This window comes from Engystomops pustulosus, chromosome 4 (genome assembly GCF_040894005.1).
Source record: "Engystomops pustulosus chromosome 4, aEngPut4.maternal, whole genome shotgun sequence".
Classification (NCBI taxonomy): domain Eukaryota; kingdom Metazoa; phylum Chordata; class Amphibia; order Anura; family Leptodactylidae; genus Engystomops; species Engystomops pustulosus.
Window position 1 is genome coordinate 114,571,210 of NC_092414.1, and position 21,657 is coordinate 114,592,866.

Genomic DNA, 21,657 nt, shown 5'->3' on the forward strand with positions numbered 1-21,657 from the left:
AATTCACTCACTTTATTTCACTATGTATTGCTAGAACTCGGTGGAAATTGGCAATGATCTTCCGGGCTTGAAACTGAAGGCCATCTTTGTTGGTGGTTTATCTGGCTCAGACGGCCTTGTGACACAGGGGTTTTATGGCTGCATGAAGGTAAGTTTTAATTACTAATAGCTTTATATTATATAACTTTGCTCCTTTTCTTCGTATTAAGCCAAGTATGCATTCACATCACTGCAGGTGTTATTACTCCAAGTTGTATTTTACTTTGTTTTTACATTTCACATGCATTGAGCAAAATTTAAAAAAAATCTTTGCCCTTTGTAACTATATATTGTCTGTGATTCTATGGTGATATGCGTAAACACCTTGCTTCAATGTCCTTTAGGGAGTAAGAATGGGAGAAACGTCCACAAATATAGGAACCCTGAACATGAACAAGGCTGAGATTATCAACGTGGAAAGTGGCTGTGAAGTGGACAACCCCTGTGATGCCAATCCATGTCCATATCACAGTGACTGCACGGATGACTGGGACAGCTTTTCATGTAACTGTGAGCCAGGTAAGACCAGCTTTATAGATTACTTTTTGCCACTTAAAAAAAAAATTGTATACTTGTTTTGGCTGGTAGGCTTTTCGACTGAGTTTAGAACTGCTGCGTTTAATGTTTGATCTTCCTTAATAGACCTATAAAACTTATGTTGTAATATCTGGATTTTCATCTAGTCACTTGGAAGGTTTCTGTCTCTGATATGGCATCTGCCCAGCAGCACATGTAACTGAATCCTCTACTTCCCTTTAGGGTTCTTTGGTAAAGACTGTGTAGATGTGTGCAGCTTGAACCCCTGCGAGCATGTCTCCACTTGTGCTCGAAAGCCAAGCTCTTCTCATGGATACACATGTGAATGTGGAACAAGTTTCTATGGACAGTACTGTGAGAACAAGTAAGAGAAAGGCACATTTCCTGAATACATACTGATCATACACTGTAGTTACTCTATATTGTCATCTTTGGATTGACTTCTTATCTGCTATTTTAGGGTGGATTTGCCCTGTCCTAGAGGCTGGTGGGGTAATCCTATTTGTGGACCCTGCAACTGTGATGTTGATAAAGGATTTGACCCTGATTGTAATAAGACAAATGGAGAATGTCGTTGTAAGGTAAAAAAATGCATTCCATTCTTTTCCTAGAAAAATTTACACCTATATGGTCCTTATGTGTATATAGATAGATGTCATACACAACCCCTTGAGGTTGCTTAGTTCAGAGACCTAAATATGTTACTCTTGCCAAGCACAATTATTAGGTAAATTCTATATTGAATAAGGTTGATGCCATGGAAACCATAAATAGGATCAGATGAATCTCATTCCAATAAGTCTTGTTTCTATTTTGTAGGAAAACTACTACAGGCCACAAGACAGTGACACCTGTTATCCGTGTGACTGCTTCCCTTCAGGAGCATATGAACGTGGCTGTGACATGGAGACTGGACAGTGCCCATGCAAACCTGGAGTTATTGGCCGTCAGTGTAACCGCTGTGACAATCCTTTTGCGGAGGTCACTAATAATGGCTGTGAAGGTATTGACTTGAAATGCAATATATATATATATAGTACAGTCAACTATATACAATGTATTTGTATCTACTAAACACTGAGTGTATGATTTAGCTTGCATAAATGGAGCTTGTTTCCAGTGTACATACAGAAGCTTTCCACAGGGATGTAATTATTAATGTACAGTTATCTCACAAGAGAGGAAACCATGTGTGTTTCCATGACCTGCGTTCCTACTCATTCGCTACAAGCGACTGCTGGTTTTGTTATTTTAACCCTGTTTTGGCTTATGATGAATCAGTAATGAACAGCTGCAGAGTCTATGACACTTTTGTTGTTCTTGGCTCGTGAACAGAACAGGGTGACAAGAAATTAAATGTAATTGTATAATAAAAGAAAGTCTGTCTACCTTGGTATTGTCATTTTACCATTGTGGTTGTTTATATTAATAAGTCCAGTGTGTACATTATTTCTCTTCATATGCTCTTCTGTTTTTGAAGATGTGATGAATAATTAATACGTTGGGTAAATGTACTAGTCACTCCCAGACAGCAGAATGAACCATGTGGATTTGTTTTCTTTTTTCATTGCAGTGATTTATAATGCATGTCCCAAAGCCTTCGAGGCTGGGATCTGGTGGCCTCAGACCAAGTTTGGGCAACCTGCTGCTGTTCCTTGCCCGAAGGGATCTGTCGGTAAGTGTAGCTACAAATCCTGTTTGCAGAATTGTACAAGTATATGACCATGTCTTGGAAATAAAGGATATTTTGTTTGAATGAGAAAAGTTCAGAAATATTAGGGAAAAAGTACAATGTACTAAATTTTTAATGTTTTATGTATTGGCTGTAAGTACTCTTACAGGTCAGCGTATATTCTGCCCTCCACACTCACATCCATTAGTGTCTCTGTGTTGTATTGTTTTCCTAGGATTACCAATACACTTGTGTTCATATGTAACATTGGTGAGGGAACTTTCTTTATAAATAATATTATTATGTCATTTAAAGAGCACTAGCACAGTAAAACATATGTGCGGTAGACACTCTAATTCCTTATAATTACAGGTTTCTTCCCACCTCCAATACTGTTATTGTGCCAGGTTAGTACACAGTAGGCACCTTGAGCTAGACACTGAATAATTTACAGTTTGAGTCATACCCTGCATATTCATTACAATAGTGCAATAGTCATATAATTATTGGAATTTTTTTTTTCAATTACATGTGACAAATGCTGTACATGAGGCTCGTCGATCCCTATTACACAATATGCTTTATTTGCTGAGTAAATTATGAGGTCTAGTTCTAGTACACTGTTATGTTTATGTAAGTATGCTGGTACAGATAGCTATGATTGAGTATTTGGAAGTTAGACCTTACTTATAGTTAACTATAGTTTGATCATAATGAGATCTGTCAGTTCAGTGCCATAAAAAGACTGTTATTATATTACTGCCCTGAGGAAAATCTGTACAGAGTAACCAGTAATATAAAACTTCCAGCCATACCAGAAAACACTAGGTTTATATACTGACTTGACAGATGCTTGATAAATTCCATCAGCTCAGTGTCAGGAACACCCTTCCAATTAACATGATGTAAATCACCATTGGACAGCTCCATACAGATGACCTCATATTACAGATTTTCTCGTACACTTTGCTTATTCAAACCTTTTATTTTTGAATTTTCTAAATTACTTTAGCAAGATGAACCACTACAGGCAGTCCCCGGGTTACATACAAGATAGGGTCCGTAGGTTTGTTCTTAAGTTGAATTTGTATGCAAATCGAACCTGTATATTTTATAATGGTAGATCCAGACCAAAAATTTTTTTGCCCCAATGACAATTGGAGTTTCAAAAATTTTTGCTGTAATTGGACCAAGGATTATCAATAAAGCTTCATTACAGACACCTTACAGCTGATCATTGCAGTCTTGGACTATACTAAAGCATTCAGAGAGCTTCACCAGAGGTCACAGTGGGCAGATTGGTCCGTCTTTAACTATGGGTCGTCTGTAAGTCGGGTGTCCTTAAGTAGGGGACCGCCTGTAATATGAAACTAAACTTTGAAAGTAAAACCTATGCATAGTCTTTACGATGGTAGCCAGACTACATTGTCCATATTTCTGTACCCAATCTTACTAAAGTACCAATCCAAGAGTATAACATTCTTTTCATGTGAAGAAAAGTTATTTTCTTTCCTTATACATAGGAGGAAATGTAAGGAGGCTATGATGCCAAAACCTTCTCATGGTCCAGGGACATGAATAAAACTTTCTCTTTGAGCTGTGTAGTTTTGTTTTATATAAAATTTTCTCATTCCAATTGGTTCTCTGGTGAATATTCAGCATGTCTACCATGTTGTATAAGGTTTCTTCCTCCAGTTTTGTTTAACTTCTATATTTGTTTCCTGCAGGGAATGCGATCCGGCACTGTAGTGAGGAAAAAGGCTGGCTTCCTCCCGAACTCTTCAACTGCACCACACTGACCTTCTTGGAACTAAAAACCCTGGTAAGAGCATTACGAAACTGCCCATATGCCAGGTCCATTTTAACTTCCCTGTTCTGCACTTCTTCAAGCACACAATTCATGAGTTAGCTGCATCAGATTCCAGGGACACTTGTGCCTTCTTGCTTAAAGAAGAGAATGTAGAGCGTATTCTGCTTCAGCAAGCATTTTGCTGATATATCATATGTAGGCAATTAAGCCTTTATTGTTAGTAGTCTAAACAAAGTTTTCATCATATCAAACTATCAAATTTTATTTGTGTTGCATGTGCTTTAGAACGTGTTTGGCTTTTGGTGGATGTGTTGCACTGCATATGTAGAAGGATGCCCTGGTTATGTGGCTGTGTACTGCTCAATAATGCATATTCTTGTAAAGTGACTCTTATTCTCTCGCTGACAGTCTGAAGCCTGTGTACTCAGCTTTACAAACACACTCTGTGAAGATGAATGTCAGGAATCCTGTGCATGTCTTGTGCTGCTATTATACCTCTCTTATTAATTGCACAACACCAAAAACACTTTATGGTATGCTAAGAACTATTTGTGCACTTCGTGCCAACAATTGGGTGACTTTGTGCACAGCCCCCAGCGAAATTTCAGCAAAGTAACACAAACTTGTAAATGAAGTGACACTGACCTATGCTTGTAAATAACCATAATATCTATCTTGCCTTCGTGTGTACATGCATGATAGTTTGTAAATATAAAATAGATGTTGTACACTTGGTAAGTTTTATTTTCATTTTTTTTTTCAGAATGAAAAGCTTCACAAAAATGAGACTACTTTGGATGGCGTCAAATCCATTGAGATTGCTAGAGTTCTGCAGAATGCAACCAACAACACAAAGTCTTTCTATGGGAATGACATCAGAACCAGCTATCAGATGCTAGTGAGAGTGCTGCAGTATGAGAGTCAGCAGCAGGGTTTTGACTTAGCTGCAACTAGAGATGTGGAGTTTAATGAGGTACATGAACCTTTTAAATATAACTAAAGCGCTACAGATTATAAAGACGCTATATAAATAGAGATTTATTATTAACCCCTTAACGCATTATGTATGTCATAATGATGTTATGGACGTATGTGCTCACGGTCATAAATAGTGAGGGTTGGCTGCATTGCATGTATGTCATAATGATGTTAACCCCTTAATGACTTGGTCCTTTTTTTGTTTTTACATTTTTCACTGAACACATTCAAAAAACCATAACTTTTTTATTTTTCCATGTAAAAATCTGCATGAGGACTTGTTTTCAGAGTAAAACATTGCCCTTCATAGTGCCAGTATTTAATATCCCATGCCATGTACTGGAAAAAAAATTCCAAATGCAGTAAAGTTGGTGAAAAAATTGCATGTGCAGGATTTTTACTGTTTATATATCAGTTCTAGGGAAAGGGGGTGATTTGAATTTTTAGGTTTTTTTTTTAATTTAAATTTTTAACTTTAACTTTTTTTTTTTTTTTTTACTATTACTTTAACCTTTAGTTGTCTGATTGATCCTACCATTTACCGCCATACTACAGTATGGCAGTATATAGGGATTTACCACATCATTTATTTCAATGTGCAAATCACACATTGTATTGAATGTGTTTAAACTAGATAGCCTCGGGTCTTCCTATGACCCCAGGCTGTCATAGCAGCTGATTGCCGCCCCCCTGTCACCTCACAGGTGACGGCGATCAAATTTAATATTTTTTGACTGAGGCATTTACATCTTTAATACCCATAATCAGTGCCAGCAATGACTGCGGGTGTTACCGTTGGGTGTTTGCTCCAATATGCAACCCAGGAGCCGATGTATGAAGAGGGCTCATGGTAATGCATGGTTGGTGTTGGCTGTTCACCAAACACCCCATGCTGACAAGGTGTGGATGCCGCCATCCTGGTTCTGTTCCCATGGCAGCCAGGAGTCTGTTTGAAACTCCAAGACCACTGTTATACATCCATAGCAAGTTCAACTTATACTGCATTACTGTAGTATTACAGTATATTGTTGGAGCAATCAGACCTCCTTGGGTAAAATTAGTAAAACAAAAAAAAAATAAGAAAACATAAGAAGAGTGATAATAATTAATAGAAATGAAAAAAAAAAAAATCTAATCACCCCCCTTTCCCTAGAATTAATATAAAAATAAACAATAAAATCATAAACATGTTATGCATGGTGGCGTCCCATAAGTCCCGATCTATCAACTTATAAAAATGGTTATTCCTGGCGGTAATGGAGATGGGAAATTTTCCCTGTAATGGAAAATATCCAAAACGCCACTTCTTCGTACTGTCCCCAATACTGTAGCAATGAAAAAATCATCACATCCCGAAATAAGGGATTAAAACTGTACAAAAGGTAAGTTAAAAATCAATTAAAACATAATAAAACCTATATATATATATATATATATATATATATATATATATATATATATTGTCCCCAAGATTGTACCAACCCAAAGAATAAAAGAGAGGTCATGTGGAGTGTACAGTGAAAGCTGTATAAACTGTGTCCACAAGAAAATGGCACAAATACATTTGGAATTGTTTTCCAGCTTCCCAGTAACCAGCATGAAATACAGTTGCGCTGTGGTACTTTAGATCTAAACCTGCATCTCCTTAAGTGCCACTTAAATGTTTTTTATTTACTATTAATGAAATATCAATAGGAGATATTGATCACTGGGGTGCCTGAGTTACACCCCCTCTACTAGTGGCCTATTCTATGGATAGTAAAGAATGGATAGCTTGGAAAACCCTGTAAATCTTGTGTAATATTTTACAAGATGTAACATATTGTACAGCACTAAATTGAGTATTGGAACATTAAACAGAGATGAAGGATTTGCTTAAAAATATATAAAATATATTATAAAATACAGGCAGTTTCTCACTTGTGGACACCCGACTTACAGACCACCCCTAGTTACAGATGGACATCTCTGGCCACTGTGACCTCTGGTGATGCTCTCTGGATGCTTTACTTTAGTGTCAGGCTGCAATGATCAGCTGTAAGGTGTCTGTAATGAGGTTTTATTGACAATGCTAGGTTCCATTACAGCAGAAAATTTTGAATATCCAATTGTCTGGAGCTACAATTATTAAAAGAAAAAAATTTTCTGGAGCTATAATTATAACATATACAGTTTTGACTTACATACAAATATCAACTTAAGTACAGACCTAAAGCACCTATCCTGTACGTAAAGCGGGAACTGCCTGTATATGTATATTATTAACTAATAAAATACACAGTGAAGTCATTTGAGCAATTTGGTTATTCAAATGTACACATGATGCATTCTAATAGGTAAGTTGACCATATTTGGAACAACCAATCTGTAAATGGAATTATTTTAGGGAAAAAAGTTTTGCAAAACATAGCTAAGATTTATGGAAACCAAACTCCTTATGAATAGTAAACAAAAAGATGTGCCAGTCAGATATGGATTTCTGACTGACAATATCTAAAGATCATCAGCGTTCCTTGAAGACAGGTTAATATGTCTGCTGCCTGGGGCTCTAAGCCTCTTTCACTCTTCTCATAGTTTTGGAAGCTGAGTCCTAATTTCTTAACAGCACTGAGATTTGAAGCCAAAGGAGTGTTGGGTTTCTAGTTTAATAATTATCGTAATCTCTAAACTTGGCTAAGAATTACCACTGAAAAGCTGCCTTAAGGGATTACTTGTAAGTAATGCAATTTGCAACCAAGAAATCCTTTATGAGAGAGTCAAAACTTTGTTGAGTTTCAGTCCTTTAGCATGTTTTTACCCAATATCCCAAACTCAAATTACCTGTTTGTCACAGAACACAGGGGTCTATATCCTTCAGGTCTTGTCCTTTATCCTCTGCTGTGGCTTAGCAGTCAGTCTTTCTTTTGCAGCAGCATAAGCCCATCTCATTATATCCAGGAGGAAAATAGGCTACTTACAGAGGTATTCTCATCTGCATATCCCCACTTATTTTAATTCATTGGCCATATAAATTAATTTCTTCAATTGGATGTTATTAAAACAAATGTACCCATGTTGTCCCTTAGAAACAAGACAGCTGTCCTTGGATATGACCACCACTGCTGGAGTGATTGCATAAAGAAACAAATAGTTTGTGCATATGAAATGGCTGGGGGTCACTTCAGGTCCCAGGCCTTCCTGGGTTAATGTTCGCTGAATCCAGGTGGTCAGGCATCTCAATAGCTCTTGTGTGGCCAGCACTGCTAGTGTGTGGTGGTGGTTGTATGCATGGACAACTATCTTGTTTTAGAGCACAGCATGCCAGCGTTATGGGAAATTATCTTCAGGTTACATGCAGTTGAAGAAATGTATGTATATAACAGATGAATTAAATGAAAAGTATATTTCCTGATGAGAATACCCCTTTAAAGACACATAGAAGAATTAGTTGATGTTTTTTTTGTAATGGTAACATCCTTCTAATACTTCATTTTACAGAACGTCATCCATGCAGGCAGCATAATATTAGATCGCAGCAACAAGGAGCATTGGGAACAGATCCAGAGAACTGAAGGGGGCACAGCACACCTGTTGAAACATTATGAAGACTATGCCAGCAACATGGCTCGAAACATGAAAAAGACTTACATGAAGCCCTTTGTCATTGTTACAAAAAATATTAGTGAGTATTACCCTAGAATTGAAGATCTACCTCTTCTGATTACGGTAAGGGCTCATTCAGATGGCCATTATGGGGACTGTGATCTGGTCGCATATTATTCAAGGCCAGGCGGGCACCTGGCCATCTGAATGAGCCCTTTGCTTGCTTACTCCATCATTCATCATTCCAACATTCACTATATAATTCTTAGGATGCTCTAAACATATAATGAAGATGACCATTCAGAAAGAAACATGTATTTGTAGTAAATGACTCTTACTATTGTCTGGTGACTTATTTTAAGAGCTTATTTCAGGGGTATTAAAAAAAGGGGGTGCTGGCAGTGCTGAATGGTACACACACATTAAAGATCTAGTTAGGTCTATGAGTTATGTATTAGGTACATGCTTGGCATATTTGCATCTTGAAGGGTTTGTGTCACAACATAAACAGTTGTTTGGATGTAGATGAGTCATAAAATCTACAGAGATTTAAGACCTCTCCCTTCAGTAGATTACAGATTCAATGAATATCATTGAGAGAAAACTGGAAGTAAAATAATAACCATATTCTCTAGTCAAGATGGTTTGTGTGCAGTGAGATTGTAATCCATACCTTTCAATCTGTGTCTTTTTTCCCCCAGTCATTGCTGTAGACGTATTTGACAAGGCGAATTTCAGTGGAGCCAAAGTCCCCCAGTTTAGTGAGATATATGAAGATTATCCTAAAGACTTGCAGTCGTCTGTCCTGTTTCCTGATACTTTGTTTAAGCCCCCTGAAAGAAAAGGTAAAATTACAGTGCTTTTTTATTCATCTTAGTTAATACCTGGAATTAGCTATCTTGCTCAACATATACAGGGAGTATATATTTCTAGACAATCTGCTGTAATTTAATATGGTTGTTATTCTATATGAAATATCACTTGTTCATAAGTATTCAGATCCTTTGCTGGGACACTCATATTAAACTCACATGCTGTCCATTTCCTTCTGATCCTACTTGAGATAGTTCTGCTCCTTCATTGGAGTCCAGCTGTGTTTAATTAAACTGATTAGGAAAGGCACACACCTGTCTATATAAGACCTCACAGCGCTTGTCAGTAGAGAATCATGAGGTCTAAAGAACTGCCCAAGGAGCTCAGGCACAAGGTTACAAGGATCTGGCCAAGGTTACAAAAGAATGTCTGCAGCACTCAAGGTTCCTAAGATCACAGTGACCTCCATAATCCTTAAATATGGGACGATCACAGCTCTTCCTCAAACTGGCCTTATAAGCAATCATGGGAGAAGAGCCTTGGTGAGAGAGGTGACAAAGAACCCCAAGATCAATGTGGCTGAGCTCCAGAGATGCAGTAGGGAGATGGGAGAAAGTTCCACAAATCAACTATTACTGCAGCCCTCCACCAGTCGGGGCTTTACCGCAGAGTGTGCCAACAGAAACCTCTCCTCAGTGCAAGACACACCGTTTACAAAATACACATGAAGGACTCTTAGACTATGGGAAATAAGATTCTCTGGTCTGATGAGACTGAGATTTAACTGGTTGGTGTTAATCTTAAGTGGTATGTGTGGAGAAAACAAGGCTGTGCTCATCACTTGCCAAATACAATCCCAACAGTGAAACTTAGTGGTGGCAGCATCATGCTATGGGGGCGTTTTTCAGCTGCAGGGACAAGATGACTGTTTTTTATTGAAGGAAAGGTGAATGTGGCCAAATACAGAGATATCCTTGATGAAAACCTCTTCCAGAGTTCTCTGGACCTCAGACTGGGCCAAAGTTTCACCTTGCAACAAGACTATGACCCTAATCACACAGCTAAAATAACAATGCAGTGGCTTTAGAACAACTCTGTGATCATTCTCGACTGGCCCAGCCACAGCCCTGACCTAAACCCAATTGAGCATCTCTGGAAAGACTTGAAAATGGCTTCCACCAACATTCACCTTCCAAGCTGAGGGAACTGGAGAGGATCTGCAAGGGAGAGGCAGAAGATTTACAAATCCAGGTGTGAGAAACTTGTTGCATCTTCCCAAGACTCATGGCTGTACTAGGCCAAGAGGTGCTTCTACTTAATAATGAGCAAAGGGTCTGAATACTTTTAACCATGTCATATTTCAGATTTTCTTGTTTAATAAACTAGCAAAAATATCTACTTTTCTTTTTTTTTTTTTTATCAAGATGGGGTGTGGAGTGTACATTAAAGGACACCTGTCATCAGGTCTCTGCCACTAGTCCTGTCACTACTAACTGTTGGATCAGCTCACAAGGATTCCATCCCAGCCTTTATCTAGTCATTTCATACATTAATTATTGTAAAATCATAATTTCTTTATTATGTAAATGAGGCTGGTCACATGGTCAGAGGCAGTGATGTCAGCCCTGTTACCCCTCCCCTCTCCTCCCCCTGCTCATGTCTGTGTGTAATGTATAGTAAAGCATAGTTAGTGCATCTGCTGACATGTTGCATCCTCCTAATACATATGTGTGATACACAGACATCAGCTACACAAGTACCTGACATGTTCTGCTATACCATGGCTGCATCCTGGAGCTGTTGTATCTCTGCTATACACACACACAGACTGCAGGGGGTGTGGCCACCAGCAAGCACATGTAGCAGCCATCACAGCGTTACACAGGCTGTCAGTCAAGCACTGGGGGTGTGTCTGTGCCTCCCACTCATGAATAAGCTGGACAGCTTGAATATGCTAATGACTCATTGGACATTTCACATGTCATTTGCATACAGCTTTAGGACCTTATTGCTTAGGTTTACAGGCATGTAGAGGGACAATGAAGGGATAGAGACAATGCTTTCTAATGGCAGTTTATGAAAATATATTTAGATTAGAGGGGTTATTTTGCATGACAGGTTCTCTTTAATGAGCAAAAAAATAGCTTTTTTTGATCTTGCCAATTGGCTACAGTGAAGCAAAGATTGAAAAATGCAAAGGAGTCTGAATACTCTCCGAACCAACGGAATATAGATTAGAAATTGTGATTATTAGTTTTTAACACTGAACTAATGTTGATTATGACCATCAAACAATAAGGAAATCCATGAGAAACAACTAATCTTGTGTGTTTTCTGTAGCAGATAAATATTATGCAGCAGTTTCATCCCTTGATCCCTTTAGAAATTGAATTAGCATCTGGCCAATAGATAAAAGCTAGGTGATATGTGAGCGTTTTCCTTTATTACTTGATTTCATAATGAGGGAAGAGTAAGATGGAAACCTACATAGCAAATGTTGCACTAAATGTACTTCCATTGGAGTGAATTATATATAAATGCTGGTTGAGATAATGTCCTGAAAAGTACCTGAGTAGTAGGTAAAGACATTTCCAGTGCTCTAATTTCTCTGGTGGTAGCAATCTTTTCTACAAGGTAAATATGTGATACTGGATAGACCGGAAGCTAACAAATAACAGCTCTCAGAGACTGCCATTACAATTACAGTTTATAGCTGGTACTTTATATTTACAGGTCATCGTGGTGTTTAAGTGGAGCTATTTTATTACATTTCAAAGATTTTATAGCATAACTTGTTTTACTTCCTTGTTTATGGATCACAGCATTCTGTTCTGTGCATACAGGGTGACATATTAACACCTAGTCACAATTTTTTTTTCTGTGTAGCTCTGCCCACTGTCAAGCCTCCCAACCAAAAATATTCTGACATCGATGAGGAATATGAATCTCGTCTCTCTAAACGGAAAAAGAGGCAACCAGATCCATCAAATCAGCACGCTATTGCTATGGTGATAGTGTATCGCTCTTTGGGTCAGCTATTACCAGAAAACTATGACCCGGACCGCAGGAGTTTGAGGTATACTTATATTCCCAGTCTCCTCAGTTATGTACATGTATACTGTATGCAAGTCATGTAATAATTCGGTGTGTGTCAAACTGTTGTTGTGTAAACAAACTGTTGAAAGTTGGAGCCAGTTCAAATCTCAATTATTTTAAGAGTTTTTTTCCATCAGTTTTAATAACCAAAAGCCATGTCTCCCTGATGAAATAACTAATATGTGAATGGGCCCTAAGCTCAGTTATCTTCCTTGTTTTAGTGGTGTGATATCCTTAACAGAATGAACAAAACAAAAAGATAGGTAGGTATGGGCACCGGTTCAGTACTACTTATCATAAAAAAAAAACCCACCAAAAAGAACCTCCAGAGGCAGCATACCCCTCTCATACCTCTAGCAGATTAAGCAAAATACATGTCAGGTTTTGATTGGCATTGTGTAGGGGGGGGGGGGATAAGATGTTTTAGGTCTCTCTGTCCGTATTGAAATAAAGGTTTATTTTATTCTTTGTTTCTCATTTTGTGGGTATTACTTAGGGTTTTCTTGTATTTATTGAGATACTAGGCTTACTTTACTCCTTAACAGATATAACTTTCACCATAATGCCCTGCAAGATACTAGTATAGATAGATATCTCTATAATATGATAAGTGAAATATGTTTCCATACTCTTGGCAGAGCCTCATAGTAAATTTTACATGGCATAATTATGCTAGAAGTAATAGTTCTACATGAAGTGCTGTGTTATCTAGTATATGTGACTGAATCTAAAATGAAGGCTCCTACAGAGATGTGAATGTAGCCATAATGTATAAAAGGCTGTGAAGAGAAGACAATAAAAGTAGCACATCTAAGTACAGGCTTAATTTTTATACCTGAAATCGCATGTTACAGTGATCATTGGTAGAAAATGTGTTAATCAATATTTTGCCAATCCTTAATCCCCAGGGTTCCTAACCGGCCAATTATTAACACACCCATTGTAAGTGCATCTGTGCATAATGAAGGGGAACCACTGCCATCTCAGCTGGACAAGCCCATTATACTGGAGTATATAATGCTAGAAACTGAGGAGAGGACCAAACCGGTGTGTGTATTCTGGAACCACTCTATCATGTGAGTGTACAATTCCTTATGTACCCATTATGTGTATGCCTGGCTTATTACTTTACACGAGCATTCATTTCCTTATAGACCAAAAGTTAATCACATCCAGCATAAAATCAAAAATTCCTTTAAATATAAATCCATTAAAATTTCTTTATGTATTTCATAGTACAAAGGGTAGGAAAAACAAGCCTTCGCGTTTCAGCTCCACAGAGTAAGGCAATGTAAGGTTCTTTTCTGCTATGAAATACACAAAGAAATTTCATTGGATTTATAAATAAAGGATTTTTTTATTTTATCCTGGATGTACCACAGCATTTGTATATATGTTTGGATTACAGCAAGTCAGACCCTGATAAGCACTCCTAAAAGGACTCCACCACACAACTGTGGGTAAAGTGGAGACTTTTTATACAATTTTGCCAACAGTTAATGACACTGAACCAGAGAAGACACTTTAGGGCAGAGGTAAATCTGGCATAGTTCAAGACTGTCTAGCCTGACTTTACATCTCCTATATGTTGCCTTAGCTTATGTTAGAAAAATGTTGGAACATTGGTGCATTTATATAATTTTTATGCATGCCTCTTTTCCCGCAACACCATAACCCTTTTCTTAAGCTACATACTAGATGTAAATATAATGTCTTATTATGTATTAACCAGATTGAAAAATCTGCCCCTCTATTTTCTTTTAAACAGAGCTGGTGGCTCGGGAGGGTGGTCCTCCAAAGGCTGTGAACTGGTCTTCAGAAATAAGAGTCACATTACCTGCCAGTGTAATCATATGACCAGTTTTGCCGTGCTGATGGACATTTCCAAGAGAGAGGTAAGTTGGAGTATAGAACACAGTTTTTTTGGCTTTTAAGAATCACCACCTTTCCTCTTCTAGAGTGAGTATATCCACTTTGTGCCCAGATCATTTCTTCTATGATAGAAACTATGATGGACATGGCTTGAATGTCTTCTCATTTTACAAACCCAGTCACTAAAAGTTTAGTGGGATACAAAGTTTATGACAAAATTCCTGTGAGAAGAGGATATATGTAGAAATGAAGTTCCAGGACACATCAGGATAAATGAGTTACAACAAGGATCCTATATAAGGCAATAACACAATGGCACACATTTGCTAAGAAACAGATAGTGCAGTTTGCCTGTGTATAGTGCAGGGTGCGCCAGATTCAGGATTTCTGGCACTTGTCCTTCGTGCATCTGGCTCTCCTTGCACTGCCCCAACAGAGTGCACCTACTTTTTTTTGTTCCACCTTTAACATACAACACAATTCTGTCAGACGTTGCATGATAAATGTGTTGCATGCTCTGACTGTGCAGAGGAACGTCCATTTCAGTCAGTACAGTGCAGCTGCGACACATTTGTGTCTCGGACACTTTATAAATACATGTGGTTTGCACAGCAAAGAATGTGCAAAGACAGACAGAAAGCTGCTGCAGGGGCATTAATAAATCTGGGCCATTATGTCCAGTTTTTTAACTGGGACCCAAAGAATATTCCGCTGGTTTATGGGTCCCAACCCAGGTGATTAAATACAATGGGGTATAAAGGAAATTGATTCGCAAGAATAACCATTTCCATGAAACTGGGTTGGATCATTTGGCACTTTGAAAGGCATTCTCAGAATCTCTTGTGAATCAGTTTTGTGTCTCTGTCATGTATTTCATTGCCTGTTTGGTTCTCACATAATGACCTGTGGATTGTCTCCATAACAGAATGGTGAGGTGCTCCCTCTGAAGATCATTACATACACCTCTGTGTCTGTCTCACTGGCAGCCTTGCTGCTGACCTTCATCTTGCTTGTGATCATCAGAACATTACGATCCAACATACACAATATCCACAAAAACCTAGTGGCCACCCTCTTCTTCTCTGAGCTCATCTTTCTCATTGGTATCAACCAGACTGAAAATCCAGTAAGTGAGAGTATTGTCTTGTGGGTTGTGTTGTAATGTCTCATAATGGCTCATGCTATGTGTATGGACAGTTGTTTTGGAGTTTTACAGAATCTTCTATTTCTCACAGCCTTCCTTGCCCAATTGAGTATAAAATATTTCCCAACAGGATGTTTCTCCCACATGGCATTAGTATGGTCAGGCATCCCTGGCATTGTGGTACCAGATTAATCATCAGAGTACCTGCACTTGATCTGCTGCCTGACACGTCATGCACTGGTAAACCTAAGACAGGGCAGGAATGCTAGAGCTGAAATAATTCATGACTGCTTGGCTCACAGCCTGATTTATTGCTTTTCTATGAACAAACAATACAGTGAGAGGGAGCGGCCATAAACCCCCTTACAAAAGGTCTTAGGTGATTAATAAGACTATTGCCCCACATCAAGTTTTCTTTGTAGCTTTACTAGCAAGGGCGTCTTCATCACCATTTCAGGTCTTAGGTGCAGAATTTGTAAAAATTTTTACTTTTCTTTGCATTGAACTTTAAGCAAATATTTATACTGGGAAGAAGCCAGGATTTTCTGTGTCCTGTTACTATGAACAACTGATGTTTTGCCTTAATTTACAATGTATAGCATGGCCTTAAAGGGAAACTGCCATTTAAATTAACCTGCACAAAATGAATACTTCATAAAAACTATGATTAAAAAGCATTGCCCCTAATTGTTCCTCTCCATGGCTGCAATGTTACAATATCAGTTTGTAAACTTATTTGCAACTCACCTGTGTCCAATGATATTAATGGTCCTGCATATTAAATTTTACGTGCATTGTCCTGCCTCCTTGTTCCTGTTCGACAGGCCTCACTGCTAGGACATGCTGCTGTATGGAACTAGTACTTAGGGATTGTCTGGCAATATTCAGCTACAGACATATAGAACTATGTTTACTTATTTTAGGGGTAGAAAAAAACGGTGTCAAATGTTTTACATGGTACCTTGCTGAGAAAGTTGAGGGAGAACTTTGCACCTCATATCATGTGACCAGGGTGATGTCATCTAAGGTCCTTTATCCAGTAACATTAACATTGACCTCCTCTATGTATGTGAACACATGAAGTCACAGCATGCCTCCACGGGGGCATGGGGCGGAGTAGAAGACCTGTTGTCATGACCTGGAGGCATGCTGTGATTACATGTGGTTAGATATATACACGGGTAGACTTTGCAAATGCTACCGGGTAAAATACCTTAGATTGTCCCCACACCCCCTCCTGGTAAATAAGCTTCCACAAGAGCTGGCTACTATCTCACATGTGCACATACTTGCCACCCTGATGGACTTGATCAGGAGGAAGAACTTTTAATGGAGTTTGCACCTTATCATTATAAACATAATACAGTAGGAACATCTTTAATCCTGTTTAATGGAGTTTTCTCTTTGATGCAGTTTGTGTGCACTGTGATTGCCATCCTTCTGCATTACTTCTATATGAGCACATTTGCCTGGATGTTTGTGGAGGGGCTTCACATTTACCGTATGCTGACAGAAGTGAGGAACATTGACACTGGTCATATGCGCTTCTACTATGTGATTGGTTATGGGATACCAGCCATTATTACAGGTACAGCACATAGCTATGTATGCTTTATGTTCATTTTCATGTTATGCCATATTTTGACCTATTTGTTATACTATTGGAGTGATTGACAGATAAGTACACATTGTATGTTGTCTTTTATTGATACCATCTAGACTTTGATACTGTAATGGTTGCACTATTCCACTAGTGATATCGCCCTTTGTACAGTAACTCTTACACCTGGTAGCATTGCATGCAGGGCAATATGTGTACAGTTTCTTCTGCTGCATATTGGTTCAATGGCTGGGAACATTGACTTAGGAATTACATAACTCTGTAAGTTGCTGAGTGATGGAGAACTGCAGTGTTTACAAGTCAGATCATCTTTGTCCTGAAAGTGCCCCGGGGTTGAATCATGTAACTTACTGGAATGTTTACACACATCATGTGGGCACAGAGGAGCTTTATCAGGGGGTTCACATCTTTCTGTGCTAACACATACCTACAGTGTTTAGTTTGCAGTGTGAATGACCCGATTGAGGCTATTTTACAACCATAGAGAACAAAGCAAAAAATGTTCTACAGGTGTGTGGTATTACAATATAATATTTTATTTGGTCTCATTGATTATATGTTAATCGTGTGATGCTATGTCTATCATGCTTCCCTTACACATGTCTTGAGCATTGATCCCTTTTATTTTCTGCCTGCTATAATGGGAGGACATTTGCTTTTTCACTTCTCAGGGCTTGCGGTGGGCCTAGATCCCCAAGGTTATGGAAACCCTGACTTCTGCTGGCTCTCAGTACATGACACCCTGATCTGGAGTTTTGCTGGCCCCATTGCCGTTGTGGTTGCTGTAAGTATCTTTAGAATGAATTATAGGATGGAAGTGTTTGGTTTTAGTGGAAACACTCCCATAGGTTTATGATGGTGGTCACTACATTTAAAACATAACATATTCAAAATTGAAACGGAAGTCAAAACATCATAATCTTTGAGACCCTGACTAAATCCATCTATAGAGCCTTTTTGCTAGTAAGTGTATCAAGGCATCTGGGAATATGTTAGAAGAGAACAGCACATTGCAAGTGGCTGTATAGTCTTGAATCTGCATGAGGGTCATTTGCTGTGATGTGAACAATAAGCACTTCAATGACATGGCTCTACCATGATGTTCTGTGTACAGATAAATACAGTCATTTTCGTTCTGGCCGTGAAGACATCATGTGGACGAAGACAACGGGTATTTGAGAAAACTGGAGTTTTGTAAGTTATGATATGTGTTTTATGCAATTTAACATATAATACAGAATAATGCATTTTTGGTCTAATAATATAATGTATTATATATCATAAGTAAACAAATGTTGGGGACTGGGTTTTCGACAACACACAATTTCTTACTTTAGTGCTATGGATGTTATGTTAATGAAGCTATTGATATTTCTAGATCGACCCTTAGAACAGCTTTCCTGTTGCTGCTTCTGATCAGTGCCACATGGTTACTGGGACTCATGGCTGTCAACAGTGATGTGATGACATTTCACTACCTCTTTGCCATCTTCAGCTGTATGCAGGTAACCGCTGTAGATTTATTATCACCCATTCTTTGCACACATGCAGATGATCGAAATTTTACTTATGGTGCATAATTTTATTTCCTTTTGTGACGCTGTTCCTCCTACATCACATCTTAAGATAATTATATATCTGTAACAAGTGTAAAGCATCTAGAATCTCAATATGCAAATGTAATTATGTAATATAGTAAAATGTGTCTTCATAAAGACACATTATAGCATTATTGTTACTATCTTATAAAGCCAATGCAAAAGTGTATACTATATTCACCGTTAACGCTATATTATATTAAACTAGTCTTCAAAATTAATTTGGTCATTGAAGAATAAAGCTGAACTTGAACATTAGGTTTGCATTTAGTGTTGTTTGCAAAATGTTTTATTACATATCTCCGTTATTTGTATTGTACGACCATCATAACATTCTGCTTCATTTAATAGACATTTTTTCCTATTTCTTCATACTTTAGGGGCTGTTTATTTTCTTTTTCCATTGTGTATTTAACAAAGAAGTCAGAAAGCAGTTAAAGAACACACTGACTGGAAAGAAATACCTTGCTGATGACAGCACAACAACTAGAGCCACATTATTAACTGTAAGTCATTTCATTGATAACTCTCTACTGCCCCCTGTAGATGCCACTTGGAATACTGATGAGTGCTGGTGAAAAAAGTTGAAAGTTACTTTTTGCTTGACATTGGTTGAAAACATAATAGCACATACAGTCAAACTACCTAAATTTCCATTGGTGTTCTAAGAGGATGTTCACCTCAAAGATGATGGCTACTATCGATAATATTTTACCAAAAACATATCACGCGTCATCTGGTCTTCTGGAGGTGATCTTTTGGAGAAGTCTTACTGCATGCTATATAAAAAGTAGTTGAACAATATAGTACATACACATGGTTTATTAAACGTTTTATTTAATTTTGTTGTTTTTTATTTGCAGCGGACACTAAATTACAATAACACCTATATGGATGAGTCCATGTTCAGAACGGGCATTGGAGAATCCACAGTGTCTTTGGAGAGCACTGTCAGGTCAGCCAAGAGCCATAATAGCTACCTTGCTTATATCCTCAGGTAATGCGGTGGCGGATGCATGGCGCTTAGCTTGTCTTTTCGATATCTGCTACAAAATTGTAATGTTTTTTTACTGGAATTTGTAAAATTAGATGCATTACAATACAATAAAATAACTTTATTAATCCTCAAAAGAAATTAAGATGCCACAGCAATACATAATACAAACAGCACACATAAATCAGCCATAAATCATTATGTTTTAGCCATTTCCGTATTGAAATGACATTGTGGCGTGAGCTGGTCTACTTGGTGGCTCAGCACTTACCTCCTACATTTGCCTGCTGTAATCAAGGGGGGAAGTTCTCCTGCACAGTGTGACAGCCTGTGATATGCCAGGTTTAGTAAATGTTAGTATTAACCTTGTAATAAGAGTTCTTATGCATATTGTCTCTCCTCTAATCGTAATCATCCCCCTTGTCATGCTGATGTGTCCTGTCCCTTACAATACTGTACTATCAGTACTGATTTGGCAAAGCCAGATAGTGCAGAGACATGCTCCCCCCCACCCCCAATTTATCCATAAATTCTAGGAGCAATGTTGGCAGAATACAATGTTAGAATTGTTATTTTATAGGGAAAACAATTCTTTGTTTAAACATATGTTAGGGGATGTGTTTTTTTCCTTAATTTTGCTTTTTCAGACTAGTCCAAAAATATAGAAAGCAACCAATATGTGATAATGAATTATATTGCAGTATGTTACCCATTAACTGCCTTTAGGAAATATTAACACATTTAGGATACATTTACCCATAGAAACCATGTGGCTGCATTGTGAAATGTCGAAACTGCTAGTACTAAATCCCTTTACATGTGCTGCCTAATGCATCTCCAGCTCCTTCTGGCCTTAATCTATTGCATAGTATACAGTAGATTAATACATCTTTCTATTTACATGTATACATAGACGGCTTTAATCTCGGATATTCTCCTTGAATTGATTGGGCTTCGCTTGCTTGCTGGCAATGTAGATGTTGCAGAATTGTTGCAGAGAATGACTCCTCTGTGTATATTCTATGTATACCATAGGATACAACAAATATATACTCTTTCTTTGCTTACTTTGGGTCATACAGATATGTCTCTTGCTCCATGTATCAGCTAATTCTGTCATATTTTCATGTATTCTACAATGGTTGCAAAATACAGGGATGAAGCGGCTCAGAAGCTTAGCTTATCTTCAGGACATACCCGTGCTGGTGTAACAGAAGTGGATGCTGCCATATTTCACAGAAGCCGTTCACACTCTCATGGTGAGGAATCTGGGTCATTATATAAAATCTGCGTTACTGCATAATATATATGCAACCCATATGGCAACCCATAGTCACCATTGCTCATTCCTCTTATTTACAGGGCAGGATTCAGACTCAGACAGTGAGCTGTCCCTCGATGACCATAGTAGTTCCTATGCTTCATCCCACTCTTCTGATAGTGAAGAAGAAGAGATTGAAACAGAGCAACAGTGGAAACCAACTAGCCCTAAAAATAATGAGCGTGCACCAGTTCATAGCACTCCAAAAGGTAAGGAGCACTCAGCATTTAGTAGTTCTGATACTTAGGAGTCATACTGTTAATTCTATATTGATATCTGATGGTATGTTTTCATATGTGAGAACTAAAATATCTTTATCTGTCTTGCCTCCAGTGGATTCAGTTACAAATCATGTGAAACCCTACTGGCCTGCCGACTGCGTGACTGCCAGTGACAGTGAAGACCAGGAGGGTAAATGCAAGTTAAAAGTGGAGACAAAAGTAAATGTAGAGCTACACAATGAAAACAAGGTCAACCACTGCGGAGACGCCCCTCATGACAAGGAGAATGAAGCTCAGAACAAGGATGGCAAACTTATCAATAATCACAATAATCAGCAGCCAGAGCTCAGGAAAGGTAA

At 38.2% G+C, this 21,657-nt stretch overlaps 1 protein-coding gene across 5 annotated transcripts in view; it reads left to right on the top strand.

Annotated features, from left to right (window-relative positions):
* Positions 1–21,657, top strand: part of CELSR1 (cadherin EGF LAG seven-pass G-type receptor 1) — a 101,042-nt gene that overhangs the window by 74,419 nt on the left and 4,966 nt on the right. For 3 of the 5 annotated variants that reach the window (XM_072147099.1, XM_072147100.1, XM_072147102.1), the window contains 23 exons: positions 35–148; positions 384–558; positions 799–940; positions 1,037–1,157; positions 1,396–1,579; positions 2,150–2,251; positions 3,976–4,070; positions 4,822–5,031; positions 8,514–8,697; positions 9,320–9,463; positions 12,318–12,507; positions 13,436–13,603; positions 14,296–14,422; positions 15,325–15,525; positions 16,957–17,131; positions 17,836–17,948; positions 18,279–18,358; positions 18,543–18,669; positions 19,143–19,268; positions 19,626–19,759; positions 20,912–21,015; positions 21,119–21,286; positions 21,411–21,653. In XM_072147099.1, coding sequence (XP_072003200.1) covers positions 35–148; positions 384–558; positions 799–940; positions 1,037–1,157; positions 1,396–1,579; positions 2,150–2,251; positions 3,976–4,070; positions 4,822–5,031; positions 8,514–8,697; positions 9,320–9,463; positions 12,318–12,507; positions 13,436–13,603; positions 14,296–14,422; positions 15,325–15,525; positions 16,957–17,131; positions 17,836–17,948; positions 18,279–18,358; positions 18,543–18,669; positions 19,143–19,268; positions 19,626–19,759; positions 20,912–21,015; positions 21,119–21,286; positions 21,411–21,653 — 3,427 coding nt within the window. The remainder of the gene's footprint in view (positions 1–34; positions 149–383; positions 559–798; positions 941–1,036; positions 1,158–1,395; positions 1,580–2,149; positions 2,252–3,975; positions 4,071–4,821; positions 5,032–8,513; positions 8,698–9,319; positions 9,464–12,317; positions 12,508–13,435; positions 13,604–14,295; positions 14,423–15,324; positions 15,526–16,956; positions 17,132–17,835; positions 17,949–18,278; positions 18,359–18,542; positions 18,670–19,142; positions 19,269–19,625; positions 19,760–20,911; positions 21,016–21,118; positions 21,287–21,410; positions 21,654–21,657) is intronic. The other 2 variants (XM_072147101.1, XM_072147103.1) reach the window with 1 other exon arrangement.